The 21,367-nt window shown below is 40.9% G+C and overlaps 1 protein-coding gene across 1 annotated transcript in view; it reads left to right on the forward strand.

Annotated features, from left to right (window-relative positions):
• The first annotated feature begins 1,274 nt into the window (after positions 1-1,274).
• Positions 1,275-21,367, forward strand: part of LOC119145069 (glutamyl aminopeptidase) — a 41,242-nt gene continuing 21,149 nt past the window's right edge. Inside the window, exons 1-7 of the mRNA XM_037381152.1 lie at positions 1,275-2,130; positions 7,117-7,258; positions 9,766-9,897; positions 14,046-14,166; positions 16,284-16,438; positions 17,055-17,168; positions 18,848-18,982. Coding sequence (XP_037237049.1) covers positions 1,517-2,130; positions 7,117-7,258; positions 9,766-9,897; positions 14,046-14,166; positions 16,284-16,438; positions 17,055-17,168; positions 18,848-18,982 — 1,413 coding nt within the window. The 5' untranslated portion in view covers positions 1,275-1,516. The remainder of the gene's footprint in view (positions 2,131-7,116; positions 7,259-9,765; positions 9,898-14,045; positions 14,167-16,283; positions 16,439-17,054; positions 17,169-18,847; positions 18,983-21,367) is intronic.

Here is a 21,367-nt window from a genome sequence, read left to right on the forward strand (position 1 = left end):
AGTGCTGATACAAACTGGGTGGCTAAAGTTCCCCATGATGGCTGGCAATATTTCAAAAACACCCTTTATAAAGCTTGTGAGCAGATCGATTTCCAAACAGTCTGGACGAAGGCTGTCCTGGAAAACCTCCTTCCCTGATGCAGTGCATCTCACTCAGAGCATGTGTTGACTGATTCTAGGGCCTAAGTCAATGCATCCAGGTGAAACTTCATCCATCTCAAAAAAAAAAAAAAAGTGAAGTAGTCAGAGAGTTGTAACTGATGTGAAGAGTGATGTTAATCTGTCTGTCTCCTAATAAACTAAATCAGGAGGCATGAAGCCAAGCTGATGTTCCTGATTAAAAATCTATTCAAATGGGCTCCATAAGTGGAGAAAAAGGGTTAAGAGATCCAGGGACTGAGGTTTCTATTCTACAGTGGTTTCCTTTAGTGCAACATAAAACAAGGTTGAAACTACTGCTGTACTTGGTTTCATACTGCATTAGCAATGTCTTGCTTGCAAGCTTAGCCAGTCCTTACTTAGAATAAGTTCCCCCAGGCAGAACCAGGTTCCATTCAATTAATTTATTTTGTTGAAGTGCCACATCATGATGACATGCAGTCAACGCTACATTAGATCTTTAGTACATAAATCATATAACTGCATATTTAGAAGTGTCCCCCACAGCAAGGGTTCACAGGCAGCACTGTAGTTGCACTGACCAAGGAGGCTATCACAGGCCACCAGCTTGCATGCATGGTTACGAGCAGCCTCCTGGAAAGCTGGTCCTGTGAGAGGGGGAGAGGAATTAGACGTGTTTTAAAGTTTGAAGTCAGTGATCAAAATTTATTGTTCCACTGTGCATTCTTCTGCCCGTGACTGCCTCAAATTACTCAGCAAAGGTAAATGAGCTTAGAAAAGAGGGGAAACAGTTGAAAAGCCCTTGAAAGATGTATGTGATTTTTGCCGGATTTTTGAGACTTTGGAGATGTCATTTCACAAACTATAGGGTGGAAGTTCAAGGATATCTTTGCTAGTAAGAGGAAAAAGTAAAAAAAAAAAAAAACCAAACAAGACACAGCAGGGGTAGTGGCAAAGGTTGAGGGTTTGGAGCAGTTACACGTCTATCTGCAAACTCTTTCTGAAAGCTGCTGACAGAGCTTTGGCATCTGATCATTTCCTAACTGCTGATTAACATAGTACTGCTTTATATTTAACTCAGGCCGGAGCAGGAGGGGCTGGGGGTGGGGTTGTGCAGCTTATAAGGGGAGCACGGCAGAAACAATGTTCTTCTGTGTCAGTTCCCTCGGTCTCCCAGCCCAGCTGCACTCCTTTTGATCATTCACATTTCCTCCAAATGCATGTTGTCTTTAATTAATTGAGTGTCTCATGGAAAGCGAGGTGGGGGAGACGGGCAGAGAACAGCTATATCTACACAATTAAAATACAAACTAAGTCCGCTGAGTTTACTGAGTGCAAGTGCTGAAGTGACTATTATAGTTAATGTTTTGCTCTGAGAACAGACCCGGGAGCAGAGATGGAAGGCATGGATTTTGAAGATAAGAAGTCCAAGAGGTACTGCATGAAGACAAAGCATGTGGCTGTCATCTGTGGCATCGTGGTGGCTGCAGCGCTTGCTGTGGGGCTCGGCGTGGGACTGAGCAGACCTGAATCTCAGCAACCTTCAGGGGGAACAGATCAACCAACAAACCCTCCTCCCCCAGCGGATTTGGGTCCCTGTCCTCCTAAAAATGATGAGACTGGAGACTGGAGACATTTTAGACTACCCACTTATGTCAAGCCTGTCCACTATGATCTGGAAATAAAGCCTGAAATGGAGACAGACATTTACACAGGGACAGTCAGTATCTCTATTGCTTTGGAAAAATCTACCAGCTACCTATGGCTCCACCTGCGAGAGACCAAGATTACAGAAATGCCCACACTCCGAAAATCCTCAGGACAAGTGATTGCTCTGAACGACTGTTTTGGGTACAAGCCGCAAGAGTACATAGTGATGAAGGCAGAAGCAGAGCTCTCCGCCGCTAATGAAAGTGATCCCTATATACTCACCCTGAAGTTTCAAGGCTGGCTGAATGGTTCCCTGGTTGGGTTTTATAGGACCACCTACACTGAGAACGGACAGATCAAGTAAAGCAGTTTTTCTTTTATTTATTAAACTTTCCTCTCTATTTCTACTTGCTTAGGCCTCCTCTATTCCAGTTTCAGCTTTTAAGTCTTGTCTCTCACCAACTTGCTGACATTTCTGGGCTGTTCTTTAATTTTCTCATTCCCCTAAAGAAGATGCTGTATTCAAAAACCTTTGGCTGTTGACAAGTGATCGTGGGCTGGAGAGATGAGGGGTTTGTTATTACTATTCTGAAAAAAAATTTCAAACTATACTGGTCCTAGGTTACCTTTGAGCTTTACAAATGGCTCCCTCAGAGAGCTGGAGGGATTGAGGCCTGTTTTTATCTCTGTAGTACACTGAATAGGATACAGCTCTCATCACTCTCCCCTGTCACTCCCCAAAGTAAGTTTTGGTGTAAAATCGTCCTGTGATAGTTTTCTTGACATTCTGCCTCCTTGATGTTGTAAGCCTGAGGAATATCCAAACCAGAACTTCTCTGTCCCTCCTGCAGCTGGTTTAAATTATAGGTAGGAAAGTTCAATGATGACGGTTATCTTTGACTTGGATTTTTTGTGCTCCAGCTCTTCCTTTTTAATATATCAACAGTTATTGAAAGATTACAAAGCCTCTGCCAGTTCAGTTAACCCATTCCACTTCACAGGTTTGCACTATTTCTGGGTGGAATCTTGAAAAAGCCATTGCCCACTGCTCAGAGGCATTTCTTTGCAGTTAAAGTATGGAGAGGACACTTATCTATTTTCCAATATTTACATTCCTTCAGTGACTCATTCCAGCCTGTACAGCTAGAAGATAATCTTGGCTAGACTTTTCCAAGGCCCTGTAGCAGCAACATGGAGACAAACACTGCTGTGTTTTCACGGCACTTGTTTGCCCTCCTGGGACATGAGTGAGAGTCGCATCAGCTCCATTCAGCAGCTGACCGGCAATACCAGAGGAGTAGCAGCAGTGACAGACACAAGCAGCAGCAAATCCAAGAAGCAGAAGAAAAAGCAAGCATTCATTTTTCATACTTAAATATAGTTATCTGATCTGGGAAGAAGCCATGTAGAGAACAACTCGAATGCCAGCCAGCTCTTTCCCTCTTGTTCTCCTCCATCTACCATGTCAAGTATTCCTCTGACTTGGAAGGTGCTTTAGTTTTATACTTTGAGCATCTGACATCCCCACAGCACTTTTAAAGTGTAACCTCTTAGCATCTTTCTAAGTTGAGGTGTGTTCCTTCACTTTTATTGATGAAGGATACCTAGATATTAAATGAATTGCCCCAGATCTGTCACAACAACAGAACAGCAGCACCAGAACACAGGTCTCTTGAGTCACAGAGCAGGATAGGTGAGAGTCCATCCTTCAGATCCAGACAGTGTAGGAAGACAAGGGCCAAGCATCTGACATCAGGAAGAAAGGAGAAATTCATAAGCTAAAGAAAGCAGAAAACGTGAGCTCACTTTGAGAGCGTTCCTACTCCTTGATTTGAATGTTGGAAGCTACAGTTGCAAGGATGATCCTAGCCAGCAGTCTGAAAACTCTCAATACAGAAAGGAACTTGAGCATGTGAGATTTTTTGTTAGGCTTGAGAAGGGCTTTAATAAGAAGGAGTGAATGGTGACTTCTGAAATGCTTTTCATGTGGTTAAATTTGGGTAGATTGTTTGTGCGGGTGGCAGAGGCAATGTACGTGGTAGTTACCAGTACAGCTTTGAAATGAAAGCAACCACCAGCCAAGTGCTACAGCCAAGTTGCTGCTGTGCAGCATGAGGGTAGGTGACAGTATGGGGTGAGGAAGGATGATGGCAGAAGGATTTTATGACTTATTAAAACTGCATTTTCCCCTGGCTTTCTGCTCAAAAACAATGCTGACTGGAATTAACTTTTTTAATTTGCCTTTGCCTGAAGCAGACATTGCCCTTGGAAAATTTCAACCCAAATAGTTCCCTTTTTTGTCACATTGTAAGTAAATACAAATCAGATCAGGTAACAGCGAAAGTCAAGCAAGTCTATTAACAGAGGATGTTAGAGAGAGGGGGGCTGAGGTGAAAATGAGAGCCAACATGTAATTAACCTGCTGCCCCATCCCTTCTGGGCAGTGTTAGAAGCAGCAGGACCTTTAGAGAGAATTAGTAACACTGGAAAGTCAGCTCCCAGGGCTGAGCTGCTCCCCAGTTGTGTCTGTGAAGGCAAATGTTTGCCAAAGCATTGCTATAATGCCTTTTGTTTACAGACTAGGCACATGTCCAGGCTCTGCTGTTGCTTAGGTTTTATTCTCCCACATTTGGTGGAAAACAGGTAGACTTGTGCTGAACATGACTGCAAGTCTGGTATCCTTGGGAGGCTTAGGGAGAAGAATGCCTCTTTTGGGAATCCTGTTCAGACAGATCACACAATCCCCATGAGGGCAAAGGTGCTTTTGGACATGCCCAGAAGTGGATCTTGAGATACTTTGGGAACACAACTATTCAAATTGACACGTATGTGCAGGTAGGGAGCAGGAAAGCAGAAGCTTGGAGAATGCAGGCTTTAGACATAGACCTACCTAGATCCTCCTGTGGATGCCTGAATCCAACCATAAGCATTGAAATCCTGTGGTAAAGCTATTTGCCTGTCTGCACATTTAATTTCCCATTGGTGAAAGGGTAATAACAGTCCTTCTCTATTTTGCATGATGCAGTGATCATAAACATATTACAATTGTGTTATTTTCAGATATTAGGGAAAGAAGCACAAGAGTCCTTGACTAGTGTAATGGCTTCTTTAAAACTCATTAGTTCCTCTCAAAGAACATGCTAAAACCCTCTTGTATTTCCTCCTTAATATTACAGATAATACAAACAATTCACAGCAGCTGGTTTTGATTTTTCACTACTATTAGTGAGAAGGTATGGCTTCCCTTTTATAGGCATTCTCTCGGTCCTCTGTAAGAGGAGGACAAGAGGCTTATAAAAGATAGCTGGGCACATGTCTAGCAGGGAGACTTACATTTAGGATTTAATTCATAAAGGAAAGGCAAAATATTCTTTAGTGTACAGAAGTAGAACTCCTAGATTTCTTCCTCAAGGACAAAATTTTCTTAGAAGCAGCAATGAATCTGAATTTAGGGAAAGATTGGGAGAAAAATGCTTTAATTAGCTCAAGGGGAGTTTTTTGCACTAACACCCTGTGCTTTGGGAAAAAAAATAAAAGGTGGGGGGAATTCATCTTGGTTCTACATGCAGCACTGTTTTATTTCAGGAGCGACATCTGGATGCAGTCTCAGCCAGATCTTCACTTATTGCTATGTTATTTACAACTGTCAGCTCTAGTTCACATTTAAAGGTCTGGACATCAACAACAAGCAGAAAGGCAGAAGCCACTAAGCAGTGAAGAAAATCTTATCTAAAAACTACATTATACAGTTTTAAATGAAATTACAAAATTTCATGTTTCCAGTGCCATTTCTGTGCATGTCATAGCCTGGAGTTCTCATCATCTACCCCATAGGAATTATAGTGCTAAGGTTTTGCACTGCTATTGTCTGTCTGCCTCTACAAATATATGAGGATAGATGGATTGTCACCTTATAAATCAGCAGAAATATCATAGTGTTATCATTCTGTAGGAACAAAATATAAATGTGTCAAAATATGTAGCCAATTTTTTAAGCAATAGCTGTGAAGCATTGCTCCAGGGACTTGACGTGAACTTAATTGTGAAATAGCTTTCAAGTCCTAGAAAAAGTAGAGAGTGACATCAAACAATTTACCAAGCAAAAGAAACTCTGTTGAGCCTGAAGTTATGTTAAGGTGAATGTTCATTATTCTTTCTGCCCGTGAGCTTTTGAGTTACTATTCCAATGAACATGAATGGTAAGAACCCAGACATATTAACCTCCATCAGGCTTGTAAATGACCCTTGCTGCTACAAGTTCCTAATGACCAGTTTAGTATTTAACCGTCACAGAGAATTGCCAAGGGCAACAGAAACATTGAAAAATTGGTTGTCAAGTGAGCTTGTAGGATTGCCGCAGATCTGTAATTTATGATGTACACTTTTAATTACTTTTTGGAAAGAAAAACTACCTTAATATAGTTGGGGCAGCTGTAGAAGTGCTGTCAGAAAATGCTCAACATTCCAGATTAATTGAAGGAGCATCTGTGATCCCTTTCACCATCAATCACTGGAGAATATGCTCTGCCACTGTACGGCTCATTAATGGGGGAGCCTGATGTCACTATGAGAAGCAAGCACGTGATATGAACGTTCACAGACTTCACCTTATTTTTTTACATGATCCCTATTGTCTAACTCCTCCAGTTGTTTTTTGCATAACAGATGACTTTCTAAACTCCCCAACAGGGCTAGCGTAGCACCAGTTATATAGTAGGATGTTCACCTGAACTTTCCATGCTTTCTCCAGCAGTTTCATTAATGGAATCAGGGAAGCATAACAGCAGAAAACTGTACATGGTGACTGCAGAAAAAGAAACACAAGCAGGATGAGATTTTAGGGGCACTGAAGCAATTCCAAGGTGTCTTCTCAGGAGATGTTCAAAACTCCAAGCCAAGATATGCTCTAGTGGGTAAACAACACATGGAGTGACTTAAGTAAACATCCCTACACCAGAACCTTAATTTCCTTTCAGCAGTTTATTTTAGGCACATAAATCAGTGGGAAAGCTCATCAGGAAGGTGAGCAAAATTTTTACCATCCATGAAGGGTCATTCCTATCTTACTGCCTGGCTCCTAAAAATAGTTGATGATAAACGATTTGCTTTAGCTTTTGCTGTGAAACCTAAAGGATGCTGATGGCAGACTTTGAGGTATACATGTTACACATGGCTATACGATATTAGCTTGTACATTTCTGATGTCACCTGCTTCTATGAATGGACAAACACAAATATTTGCAGCTGGCTTTGGTTTGTGAAATTGCTAAAAAATTATGCTTAGAAATTGCAGATAAGATTTAAAAGGTATATAATGAAGGCTTGCCAATGTGTTGTTTGTTTAAGGAGCATTGCAGCTACTGATCATGAGCCAACAGATGCACGGAAATCATTTCCTTGCTTTGATGAGCCCAACAAGAAGGCAACTTACAACATATCTATCATCCACCAAGATGCATACCAAGCACTTTCAAACATGCCAGTGCAGGTATGTATTTCCCAACCCTGCTGTCTAAGTGGAATGGTTCTGTAAAGCCACTGGAAAGGTAGCACGGATCACAAAGTCCTTGCGCATTCAGCGTTCACAGACTCTACCACCCAGACACTGTAAAACTAATGTCTAATAAATATTCCATAAAACAGGACTGATTGGTTCGTTAGCACTCCTAGTAGTCCACGAGCACACAACACGGCAATACAGAGACAAATCCAAAGTGTCTCTTCCATCTTTAGCTAGCTGGCCCTCTTTTCAGATATTCTAAATAAGCATCCTCTACTAATTATAAAGGTAATGGTGGACTCTGAGAAGGAATAAGTACTCTGAAAGACAGCTGCTTCCCAGATGGGAAGTCTAAAATAATCACTGAAATTACATAACAGTACAAAGCAAGGGTCTGCTGATCAGTCTGATGGCAAAGGAACCTGCTAGCAAGAAAGTCTAGGGTTATTATTATTTTAATAATACAGAATCGGAAACCCAATCTGTCAGATCATGGGTGTGGACACTTGCCAGTTCACCGTGACTGTGATTTCCTAAATAATCTATTTCTGGACTTGGTGGGTCAAATTCCAAGTTTTGTACAAAATTCAATTGCATCAATCATCTATCTCTGGGCCCTCTGGAAGAAGATTGAATGGCTTTCAGCTGAGTTTCTAATGAATGGTTTAACTGAATGTGTAGCCCAATGTATAATTTCTAATGAATATTTTCTGAAATGGAAGATAAAATGCCAAATTTTAAAACAAGAAAAAAAAATTAAAAAGAGAACTTCCAGCCTCCAGGCTGTTGACATTTGCATCTTCCCAATCACTCCCCCACTCAGAAAACAAAGATCTCCTTTACTGTTTTATTTAAAGGCACCCCCAAACCTTAACTATCCCCTAGAAATTCAGCTGAGAACTATTACAAATCTGATACAGCTGCCTCCCTTTGCAAAATTAAAGCTCTAACCTATTGTTGCTGCCTGAAAAGCACCAGGCACTTTGAAGAACACCACATGAAAGAAAGTGTTTGCTACACCTTTCCTCACAGACCTTAGATAAGAGAGTGTACCAGCATGGAAGGTGAGGGGACGATACTAAATGTTACCAAGATTTAGTGGGTTTGGTGCATTTACTTTACATCTTTACATGTGGATCTTGCTTCTCTTATGGACACACAAAATAAGCTTTCAAAGAGCTAGCTACCACTTGTTAATTAATTTGCTAAAATCCAAGTACAGGCAGGGAAATGCAGATTATGCTGGGTTCATACTCAGGACAAATGGATGATAGCAGGGCACTTTTTCATCTGGTGTGCTCACAAGGTCAGTAGTGAAAGCTCTTTAGGAAATCTTTTCAATGGAAGGAAATGTAATAGTTTGTAAATGCAAAGCACATTGTGTTACATGTTCTGTAGTAGTTTTGGTGGTGTAGAGCTTTATAACCAACATGGCAAAATCAGAAACTGGTACATTTCATTTTTCACTGGAGTGAATTTTTTTAAAACTTTTTTTTCCCATAAAGTTCTGACTTCATTGAAAGAAGAAAAGATATCAAAATAGAGTCAAAGCGAGTCAAATAATGGAAAAGCAGACTGCTAATATCTCTGTGAAAAGGGTTTTGTGAATATATCTGTGAAAGGGTTTTGGTTTGCTGGTGGAATTATATTACCTATAACATTCACTGTCTGCTTTATTTGTGTTGTATTTATAACAAACAAATCTCATGAAGTATTGTCGCAGTAGTAGAAGGTTAGTGTCTTTTATATGCTGCTTGCTTTTGTCCTATATAAGTTAGCCATCCAGTCAGAAGCAAAAATAATTATCAGACGGGCAATAGAAAATAATAAATAGCAGAAATAAATATTTAGAGGCTGAATCACATACAGGGTTGCAGCTTTGGTCATAGAGTTCATTTGAGAGTTAAGGACATTTGGGACAACCAAGAATGGGTTTTAATTGATTTACAAAAGACAAACTATGATCAGCACTAAACCTTATGTACATTTAAACAACCCATCAATTAGCACTGCTAATTTGTATCTGAATGAGTTCAGGATAGATTCATTAGATTGGTCTTTATCCTAAGTAGCATCTCTGCAATCCCTGACTCCTACACGATGCATGTATTTCAGAGGAGAGAATCCAGTCTCTTCTCAGATCTGTCCAAACTAATGTTATTTTATGCCACCATTTCAAGAACAAAACACGCTAGCTTACACTGGAAAACTCCTACTGGCAAAATGCTTGTGCATGTGAATGATTTCAGATCCTTAATGAAACTTAGAACCAGGTAAACTTATTTAGTGCAGAAAAACAAAGTCCTGTTTCATGTATTACAGGAAAAACATTTTGTCTGTTCTCGTGCCATCAGTAATGGGATGCCAGAAGAGGTGAACCTGGAGAGGTGATTTATCATTCCTGTGTAGTTGCAGCCTTCATAGAAATATTGTACCCTTTTCTGCATGTGTTTGCATTTCCAAAAATCGAATTAATTGTTTTTCCATTTCTGCAGCAAACTGTACAGCTGGGGAGTGGCTGGAATCGGACAACTTTTCAGAAGTCAGTTCCCATGAGCACTTACTTGGTATGCTTTGCGGTGCACCAGTTTCAGTGGATAGAGAAAATATCTGCTAGCGGAAAACCTGTAAGTGCTGTTGCAGCCTGAACATGGTTCAGATGAGAGATGTACTGTGAATTACTTTTTTAAAAAAATTAAATATATTTTTATAATACAAACAGGAACATATTTTTCCCTTTCCTATACTCTATTTTATTCAACCTGTTTTATCAGATTAGGTGTTCACAATGGTCTCTATGACCTTGACTACATACAGTGTTTTGCAGTCCTTCCCTGGCCCCCATCTTGGTGAGATCCCAGTCAGTAAATCCCATACAGGCACACGGGTGAGGAAGGTGTACTATTTCTCCAACCTCATCCCTGACTTGAAGCCCGGAGTCTGAGGGAATGCACAAGTCCAGGGGGACAAGAGATTCATAGGCCATGGATACAAATACTTAACAGTTTTTGTGAGTTAAAAGGTGTGAATCTGTTCACCTGATGTCTTCCTGTTTACAGTCATGGAGACATAGAACTGCGATGCTATGTGCCACTGTGTATTGGCTCTAATATTCTCTATTTTACAACAGTGGCTAAAGGCAACTGCACAGTCTAAGTTCTTTACAAATAAGTATAGAAGTGAAAGTGCCTGCCTAAACCGGGGGATATTTGGTAGGTGCCCTAATGAAGCGAGTATGTTTGAATCTGACTCCATAAAATTAAAATAGCTCCTTTATTTAGATGCAACAGGCAGTCCAATCCAGTTCTCACTGAGATTCAAATCTCCTGAAGGTGCAGCCGATCAGGCATAAAGAGATCACAAGACATTAAGTTGAATCACAACCTGAAAGACTAAACACAATTTGCCCCTCAACACATACTCCTCATTTAGCCTAAACCTAGTCGGGGACACCCAACCACTGTTAATTACTTGTTGATTTACATATCTTTTTTTTTTTTTTTTTTTTTCTCCAATCTGAGACAAAGGATGATCCCAGAGCTGTATGCCCTTGCTGCTTCCCCCTCCTTTCCCCTTAGGGGTGTAACACATGGTCTTGCAGTTCAGCTGAGCTGGCAGCACTTTCCTCCTCTTCTGGAGGCAGCAGACAGGGCAGCTAGAGCAAAGCCCCAGCCAGACCACTATTCCCCCAGCAAGTAAGCTCTTCCTCAGTTTCTCTATCTGAAAAAGCTCAGCAAATCCTTCCCTACTTGAGGCTGTCCACTGATGTGAAAATCTGCCTTGTTTAAATCTCCAAAGTGCTGATCCAGTTCTTAGCAGACTTCCTGGCACAGCGCTGTGCTGAGGCCTCCCTCCTCTATGCCTCTTGCTAGCATCCTGCTGTACAATTATTTCTTGACGGATAACTAAAGCTGAAATACACTTACCCAAGCAAATGGAGCTGGTTTGAGATAGCAATGCGGTATTCTTAGATCCCTGCTGTCTGAGTAATTTGCAAAACAGGAGAATGTTTTAGGCCACACAGCCATAAAGTTTTGTTAACCAGATGCTCTTCAGCATGGCTGCTCCATTCACTATCACGGACAGGACTTTGGCTGTTTGGCCTCAACAGATATTTTCTAGAGTTTAATTATTTTAAGAATCAGAATTTGTGCAGCTTTTGTAGAACGCAGTGTGGTACCAAAAAAAAAAAAGTGCTGAAGACATAAAACTCTTTCTTTGCACATGCAAAAGTTAACATTCTCTGCTTGTTCATGCCACGCTCCAAAATATGGCTCTGAGGTCAATATTTGTTTTTTTCCCCCCAAGCAAAACAGCAAAACCCACAATGTTCCTGACTGGCTGTAGCTTTTCTAAATAGAAGGGAGTGTTCACTGAAACATGGTAATTAAATGTGTGTGTAGAAGCAGGGGTATTTGTGCTAGTACAGAGGTTGCCTGAATAAACATATTCTAATTCAAGTTTTGGTTACTACATATTTGATTAAGGCTATTCACTAAACAATGTCTGAGGACTTGCCTGCGCTAGAAAACTTGGGGTTTAAGTGAGGTTAAAGTCATAACTGTTTCCTTTCTCTTAGCACTGACAATAGTCTTACCAATATAAAGTATATGTGCAAGATTGTTTTTAATTAAGGGAGCCACATAAACTCACCACTAAAAATTACCTTTTCCCCAGGAAAACCAGGCTATCTTTAGAGGTTTTAATCAGGTAATTTGAAAGTCCTTCTCCTAACCAAACAGTTCTTTTCCCAAAACTCTGAAGCCCAGCCAAGCAATTAGTTATTTAGATTCACCAACTGCTGAAAGGAACATTCCATAGTTTGCTGTATAAATTGCTAGGAATAAATCCCTCATCCAACAGTAAGTGTTCATGTGATCCATACATTGCTTTCATGAACAACAGCAACATCATACAGCTCACGTGACATGGTAAATTATTTAAAAAACTCTGCCATTTGCTTAGAAAGCCATTGCCCCAACAAAGACATTAGTGGAATCAATGGTGGGAAATGTCCCTACAGCTGGAAATGATGCTTCTGAGCTGACTACCTGTCAGGTATCAAATGCCTGGTTTGGAAAATCACAGAGGAGATTATACAAATGAAACCCAAAGTCAGTTCTAGTGCATGCTGAAGGTTTTGGAAACCATTAATATGGATCAGCTAGGGGACCAAAGACTGCTAAATGGGGTAAAGAGCTTACTGAAGTGGAAATTGCAGATTGTAATTGCAAACTGACCCTGAGGGAAATCCCCTGGCTGGAATGGATTCCCGATTGAATTTCATAAGCTTTTTTTGGTTTTGTTTTTCCATTTCAGCTTTACCTCTGACCATTTTCCCATCCTCCCCTGTCGCTGGTAATTTCACAGTAGTGAAATCGATGTGTTGTCAGGCTCCAAGAGGCTTCTAGAGTAGGCCAGCTCCTTTGCTCAGTTTGGACCCTAAACCCCTAGCTGTAAGACAGCACTGAGGACCAAACAAGCCACACCAAAACACACAGAAGAATGTGGCCCATTCATTAGAGACGCAGGGCCTGCAAAATGAGAGGATCAGTTTTTCTAAAGTCAGAAACTTCACTCCATCTAAAGATCTCTTACTTCCCACACTGGAGATTCTGGGAGACAGTGAAGAGAACAGCCTACAGCTCCTGCCAGTGAGTGCTAAGGCTCTGCTCTGGGGCAGAGATCTGTGTGAGCTTTGGGACAAAGAGATTGAGGGAAAGACCCCCAAAAGACTCCATAAATTCTGAAGTCAAACTTTGTCTTCATGATGTGGAGATAACATACCAAAAGGTTTTTTCAAGCTGTAGACCTCCTCATCATGGTTATGGGTACCATAAGGACTCTAGCCCTCTGGGGCTTGAGGTTTCCTAGTGCTTGACAGTAACAGCCAAAGCAGTTTCAGGCACCAAGCCCCAGGGATTGGAGGACAGCACCCAACACACCATCTTTTGCATTAAGGGAAAAAGCCACTCAGATATGCAACAGGAGCACTGAAACAGTCACCTAGTGCACACAGGGCTACCAAACCTGCCAGTTTTCCTGGACCTGCCTAGTGGGAAGAGAGAGAACTGACTTTTGTCTGGCATTTCCAGAGGCGCAGCAGCCCAGCAGGCATCATAGCTGTGACTGGGTGGCTGCATGGCCTGAGGTCCTGGGCAAGCAGCCACTGGATGGGTCAGCATGTCTGGGAAGAGTTATAGACCTGGGAAATGCACTGTCAGATCTTCAAACATACAAGGATAAGAGGATATTATGATGATAGAAGGTAGGATAGGTAGGAAGAAATTGAAGAAAGTAAGTTGTTATGCGCTTCAGACACATTTCAGAACAGATGCGCTCCTAAAGATTGGTCTGATAGGATCAGTCCAGATCAATTAACTGTTCAGAACAAGTGGATTCCCTTCGATTGTGCTTGCCCAGGCTTCCTTCTTGGGGAAAAAAAAAAAGGCCTTGGGGAAGGAGGGGCTTGTATGCACTCAGGCCCTGCTCCAAGCTTGGCCACTGTTTGCTTCTGGATGTGGATCTTGCCACTTTTACAATTCAGGCATGCTGTGGAAAACGTGCAGAGGTTATCTGGACTTGGTTTCTTTTATGTATAGCATTTGAAAAACTTTGTTGAATAAATGTGTTGGGAAATAGAATTTAGTGTTCAGGCCGTTCTTTTAAAGAAAGCACGCAGTGCTATAGGTATGTATGTTAAATGACTTTTCAATGCTTGCCACCTAACTTCTTTTAACTGAATACTGCTCTTAATTGTCTCTGTATTTTACAGCTGAGAGTTTATGCACAGCCACTGCAAATACACACGGCAGAATACGCAGCAAATGTAACAAAAATTGTATTCGACTTCTTTGAAGAGTACTTTAATTTGAGCTATTCCCTTCCAAAACTAGGTGATTATTAATACTTATATTTTTCATTTTGTTAATTCACTGTCATGGTTATGCTTCTACAGGTCTCTCTGCTTTGGTGGAAAATAGCATGAAAGCATTTGGTTGCTAATTCCTCATACTGTGCCAGGATGTTTTAAAACTGTACCCATGTAGTTCAAGATGTTCTTACATGTCATGATGGGAGAGTTGTTCTCAGTAACAGTTTAGTTACCAGTTCTCACAGTTCAGTTTGCTGAACTGAAGCACTGATCCTGACATGGTTCTCTTAAAGCGTCCTGTGGAAAATCACAGGAATCATTGGTGTCATCAGCAAAGGAACATCATGAGCTAAAACAGAGCCAGAAGAAGTTTGAGAACAGTATGTACCACTTACATGGGAACTTCTGGACAAAAGTCAGTAGTGAGATAAGTGAAGACGTAAACTGCGAGAGAGTATGTCATACTATTTATTAACCTTAGTGCAAAGTGGGTGTGTGTCCTCTTCTTAGAAAGATGAATGTGGTCCAGCATATAATTTGTAGTTTCTGCTGCTGGGATGAATAAAGACCCAGAGCTAAACAAGAGTGAGCACACTATCAAATTTTGCCCGTGGTTACAAAGCAAGCAAAGAAAGTAGTGCAGCTGGGCGTCTTTTAGCTTGGACTATCTGGACTCTGGATCTGATTTGTGCAGTTAGTAACGTAATGTAATCAGTTTTGGAAATGCACCCTTCTAAGACCTCCAAAGAGGTAATTCAGTTAGGTTTATGAACTTAAAAGGATGGAAAAATATTAACTACAAACAAGTTAAGGCAATGTAATATGGAAGGAAAAAAAACCCAACAAAAACCTTTGAAGATGATCAACAATGTTATGCAAACCTTCTGCTGGCTATTTTCACATGTACCTATCAGGCTAACCTGTATTACTTTAACAACAGAATTTCACCTCCTTTCAAAACATCATCTGAGCTTACTGTAAATATATTTGCATTTCAATGACAATGAATTAGGGAAACCAGTACAATGTGTTGTTCTTTAGCACACTGTTCCCCCTTTATCTCACCTATACTTCATATTCAAACTTTCATTTCCATAAAAGTTGATGATTTTACCACATCAGCATATAGATAGGGGCCTGTCTACTCTATAGGGTGAACTGGTAACCCAGGTCACAGTATCAGAACATAGATGCTCTTGTAGATTTTACACTGTTTTTCTTAAAATGTTGGATCACAACTCTTCACATACTGTGTTGTTCCTTCAGTATTAGAAGTCATCTAGATCACACCTGACAAATCAAATATGTTTCTGCACAATGTTTTATTTAAATATTGTATTTTGCACTGATTTGTGGCTTCTGGCATCGCCATTCTCCTTGTGATCCTCATCTGCCAGTGAAGCCCTTGCCAGACTATCAGCTTTGATTCTGTAATCAAGTTGTTTAAATTAAAATAAGTAATTCCTATGTTCTGTTAGGAGTGAGGGTTGTTTGTTCAATTCAGTTTTAAATACATCTGTACTTTTTCACTAACCCACATAGAAAGGCTGTGGTCATTATTTGCAGAAGAAAATGCCAGTCCAATTGGGTCCTCAATTCTCATTTAAACCTGTATTGATTACTGACCATAAATGAGTGACCCCCACAAATTGCCAGGAGTAGAAGCAGATGTTTTTCACTGCATGGGGGATTTACTTCAGTTACCATGTCAATAAATATTTTTAATACAACAGTGTGACAAACAATGACATGCCTCGTTATGCTACAGTTAGTTTCAGGAGGTTTACCGCCTACAGCATATCCCCAGACAATACTATTAATTTCTGGAGGCAAAACTAAGTAATGTATGATATGCATGCTCCCAGGAGGTGGTGTAGCATCACCTTGCAAGACAGATTCTCAGCTAGTGCAACTGATCCTAGCTCTATTAATCTCAGCAGAGCCAAGGCACTTGCTATCAGCTGCTGTAGACCAGTTTCTTGCTTCTTAAAGAAGGTTAGAAGGTTGTAGACTACAGTGCAGAGTAGTAAGCCAGAACCAGAAATGGTAAGGAAAACAGGCTGTGAATACACAGAAAAAGGACAAGCTAAGTGGCTTAAAGGATACAGCGGTAATCATGTTCTCTTTCTTTCAATGTAGATAAAATAGCTATTCCAGATTTTGGGACAGGCGCTATGGAGAACTGGGGGCTGATCACATACAGAGAAACAAACCTGCTGTATGATCCCAATGAGTCGGCCACTTCCAACAAACAGAGAGTAGCTGCCGTGGTAGCCCATGAGCTCGTTCATCAGGTAAATTTTTGGACACGATTCATTCATACAGTGCTTCAACACTTTATTTTCAAAAATACTGTGATTAACTCTGTCTCAGGACCTTTTACATGTGCTCACATTTTAATCGCAAAATATTGTGTTAAAACTGTTCCCCGTTAGAGCTTCAAAGTACCATAACTACTGCCTTTGAAATTTTCTCAGGAAGTTAGATGCTTGGGTCCAGACTGTGAGCCAGCTTATGAAAATCTGTCTGAAATATCTTAAAGGAACTAATTTGCATGTGCAGATGTCTCTTTTGGGCAAGAAAATAGGGACAACTATACACTGTGGAAGCTGTCTGAAAACATCTCCTTACAAGCACAAATCATCAAATCAAGAGGAAGAAACTAAAAATATTTTCAGTGGCACAGGAATCATTAGCAATCTCTCCAGTAATATGTAATTTTATAATAAAAGTGATGTTTTAATGCAACGCAAGGACTGAATTCCTACTTAAACCCCAGAATGATGATAATTTTCATCTGGCAACAGGAAAAAAAGTGAAAAAATGAATGTTCTATGTGGAGATGTGAGATACTGAAATGTACATTTACCATTTAGCTAACACTACATCTTTCAATGTTTATAACTGTAGTGGTTTGGAAATATTGTGACCATGGACTGGTGGGATGACTTGTGGTTAAATGAAGGATTTGCCACTTATTTTGAGTTCCTGGGAGTAAATGCTGCAGAACCAGACTGGAAAATGGTAATTATTTCTGTCTTATGAAGGGCTGGTGGGGCTGAGGTAGCATTTTGGAAGGGAGTAAAAATTAGACAAAGATGATGAAGACTTGAAGTATATACATAGAAAATTAACATAGTGCAGTGAAACATAAAGTTGGTTTAAGCTTTTTCCACCTACCTAAGTTACAGTCTGAAACTAGTCAAAGTAAACTTTGTAGTTTTAGTCATTCTCTTTTAACAAGCGAATCAAGTGTTCAGTTGTTTTTGTTATAGCAAATAATACCTAGGTGGATTCTGGATAGAGCCTTAGGAATTTTGCAGGGTTGTTTAAAGGTCTAACCCTGGCACATGGCAATTTCCCTTTATTTAGTTACGTGGGCTGCAGTGTCTCTTTGTGGGATTCGTCTTAGGATTGTTATCCGACCTGGTAAGGGTTGGGAACATGTGCCTGTCTCTACAGCTTGGGCTACTCATCAGGGAAAATATCCGATGCCCCATTCAGCTGCTGCGAGCATTTTAAGTGTCATTTCAAATGCTCCAACTCAGACAACCTCTACTCCACACAGCACAAAAATAGGTAGTGATAGTGGATGGCCCACAGCACTAACTGCGCAGCAAAACAAATTACAGTCACTTTAAGGGGGCTGAAGACAGAGGGTAGCCTTAAATACACGTTATACTCTGAGGAACAATAACAATATGTGAATAAAGGGAGGTTTCTTGCTCTCTCTCCCCTCCCATATCATAGCATATAAGCACATCACATAGATGTGATGGTGCTTAGCATGCATGTTTCCCCTAGCTGTCCAGGTGTAGTGAAATTCTGGCTACTAGAAAATATGTAACAGACTCCAGTGGAAGGAAGCAGGGTAGGTTTTTCATAGATGAACCCATTGTCAAAATCTGCTAGCCCCTGAGCCCAGTTACTTTAGAAGCAGGCAGTGCCTACTTGGTGGTTCCCCTGCCTCCCTCCCTGCTCCCCATAAATATCTCTTATCATCTGTGTTACGTAAGGCTGAGAACAAAATCATCCTTTATAGACTTTGAAGTAGAGGAGTGTTGTGCTAACTACTTAAAAAAAATTTTAATTACTGAGCCTAAAATTTAAAAGACTTTTTTGTGTATAGACACAATGTTCATTTAAGATCTAGAGACATTTCAGTGTTGTCATTCTAAAGAGTATTAGAAGAGGAAAACTAAATAGAAATTTAGTCAGTTTTGGTCAATATTTATTAGGAAGTAAGGGGATTTTGACTGCAGGCCACAATCTTTTTAAAAAAATTATAATCACTTTTTAAAAAGTACAAGCCTTGGGATGGAGCACGCTGCCTTCTTCGTCCCTCCTTCCCTTCCTCTCCAGTTCCATTTTTGCAAGAGGAGCCCATAATGATTTGCAGATATTGTGACACTGCTGAAACTGGTAATATAGACTCCTTTTTATGCATACTGTGAGAATTTTTGTGTTTTGGTACACATGGGAAAACAGTATTTTCAAAAGGCAATTTATCTTAGTTAAGGAAAAAATATGTCCCTTCCCCCCCAGATGTAAAGTAAGAGTTAGCAAGTCCTTCTTTACAGGAGGTGAAATTTCATTCCATTTCCAACTGCCTCCCCCTAGAGAAGCTGTAGTTCAAGCTACTTATTTTATGAAGTTAGGCGTATAGTCCTGCATTTGTTTCTGTTCTAACATCTCTTTCTCAGCTTGAACAGGTTTTAATTGATGATGTGCTTCCTGTAATGAAGGATGACTCTTTGTTGTCTTCCCACCCAATTGTGGTCGACGTTTCATCTCCAGCTGAAATCACCTCTGTGTTTGATGGGATATCCTACAGTAAGGTAGCATACCCTCCTGTCATGATTTTGGATGCAAAGAAAGTAGAGGCTTGGGAGAGGAGGTGAAAGTCAGGGGAGCTTGCAATCATAACTCCTAACCCACCTGGGCTGTGTCTAAGCGGATCTTTCTTCTGGGACATTCCCAGCTGTTGTCAGTGATGAAACCAAAAGCAACCGTGAGAGAAGCAGTGCAGCCAGAGCCTCAGTCAGCCACTGCGTGCCGTACAAACCTGCTCACAGCACGCAGAGGTGCAGGGAAATCGGCGTCAACAGCTTCTGCCACTAGAGTTGTTTTTAAAATTATCCTAAACCAGACACCAAGCATATCCCTCTCCTGTCACCTCATGTACTGATGTGGCCCAGTTATGTCAAGCCTCATAATCAAATGCAAGGGCAGATGTCCAGGTGTCCGCTCCCTCACTTTCCTATCACACCTTCAGGGCAGTATAACTTGTTTTGAGGAAGCAAGGCAGGGAACCAAGCAGTCAAAACAGGAAAGTAACTTTTTGTCTCATGTTGCTCACACTATCCCAGCCACCCAAGAAGCCTTAGCAAAGATGGGCTACACTAGCCTCTAATGGCATTGGCCTAAACTGGGAGATAAGTTAGCTCCACATTTCACCGAGTTGTGAAGCTCAGGACTGACTAGGAGTACAATAGTCTGTAGACCAGGAGGTGGTAGAGGACACCCCATTAGGTATTTGACAAGCTTTTTGCCCATTCTGGGGCTGTCCCTGTCAGTGGAGGTGGAGACCTGTGCCTATAAAGGCTCCTTCAGGAGCCAGCTGGAACGGAGTGGAGGAATACCCTGGGTCTGTCTGAGCAGCAAGACACTGGGATGCTGGTACTATCCAACCACTGTTCTGAGCAGGGCACACAGAGGCCTCCCTGAGCCCATGGCCTCTGGCAGTACTAGCTGTGTGGGGTGGCAGCCAGGAGCTCATCACTTATGGAAAAGTGCTTTGAGGTGCAGAGCATTAGAGAAGCCAGCAGACTTGCTGAGGGTCACCGCCTTGATGTGGTCACCAGGATCCAGGCCAGGAGTATGAAGCCAACTTGTTTCTCTTCATATCAGGTATAGCCAAAGCCATTTTGTTCTTAGACAACCTTTAGACATGAAACAAAAAAGGTGCCCCCAGACTCCCTGTGTCTAACCATGGAGTCCCTTGACTCAAGTGCCCTGAAAACACTGTTGCTTCTAGTTATTTTTTTCGGTGCATTAAGAGACAAGTCAGAAGAAGCACAGGAGGAAACATCCCTGTCCCTCCTCCCTCTCACCACCACATATGGCACCAAGGTGAGGAAGGAGCTGGGACTCGGCTCACTCTCTCCTCAACAACCAGCCATGTCCCACATTGCTTCTGACCCTGATACACCACGTTTGTGTTGACAGCTTCTCGTGTGACTCTCAGTGTTTCCTATCTGAATGTTATTGCATCGTGCAATAACAAGTTTCCACTGAACACACAAAATCTACCTTTATTAAATCCTGCTTGTTGCTTTCCCTTCAAGCTCCCATTGTCACCTAAACATAAAGAATGTATTGCATTGACTTTAGCTTTAGCTGGGCTAGTCTCTAGCCAAAGATATTAATTTTATCAGCTAGACTTGATCCATCCATTTCCATCAGTTTTCTGTTTTCAATTGTTAGATCCTCTGTCCAACAGTATTTATTGCATCATAAATGCCTCACAGTCAAATCATAAACCATATGAAAACCTGCATCGTGTAACACTGTTCTTAAATCAAACTAACAAAAGTCAAGAAACGTACAGAGCTAAATCAAATACTCTGGGCAAAAATATGTTTTAGTGGTGAGCTAAGGAAGAGACATACTTTTGCATGGTCTGAAAAAACAACGGAACAAAAAATTCCTAGCTTTTACTCATCTCTTTGTGCCTAGATAATTGCTACATGAACTCGTATTTTTTTAAGCAAAACCATTTGAGGATTCACGCATTGTTGGGAACAGTCTGCTTGGGATATAATTTGGCTTGGGATATAATTTGGCTTGAATGAGAAAGTCTTCACGTAGATTTAGCTCAAATTACCATTGGTATTTATATATAAATGCATGACAAAATTAACTTGTTTCTTTTTGCCTTTATTTTGGCTTCTCTTTTGCATTTTTCTTATAAAAACAATCTCCTCATGATAATATTCATCACTAAACAAATAAAGCATAGTTTGGAATGCTCTCCATTAGTTTTACCAGAGCAATTACAAGTCTTATAAAATCCTAAAACTAATGAATTGCCTAAGGGTCTGTGGAGTCATTGCAGTGTATTCTGTAAGGGAACTTCAAACTGCTGTGTGATCAGTAGGACATTATGCACCTAGGAAAGCTGTATTAGAGTAGAGCTGGTGACTACACAATTAATGTATATA

The sequence above is a fragment of the Falco rusticolus genome, chromosome 1 (genome assembly GCF_015220075.1).
Source record: "Falco rusticolus isolate bFalRus1 chromosome 1, bFalRus1.pri, whole genome shotgun sequence".
Taxonomy (NCBI): domain Eukaryota; kingdom Metazoa; phylum Chordata; class Aves; order Falconiformes; family Falconidae; genus Falco; species Falco rusticolus.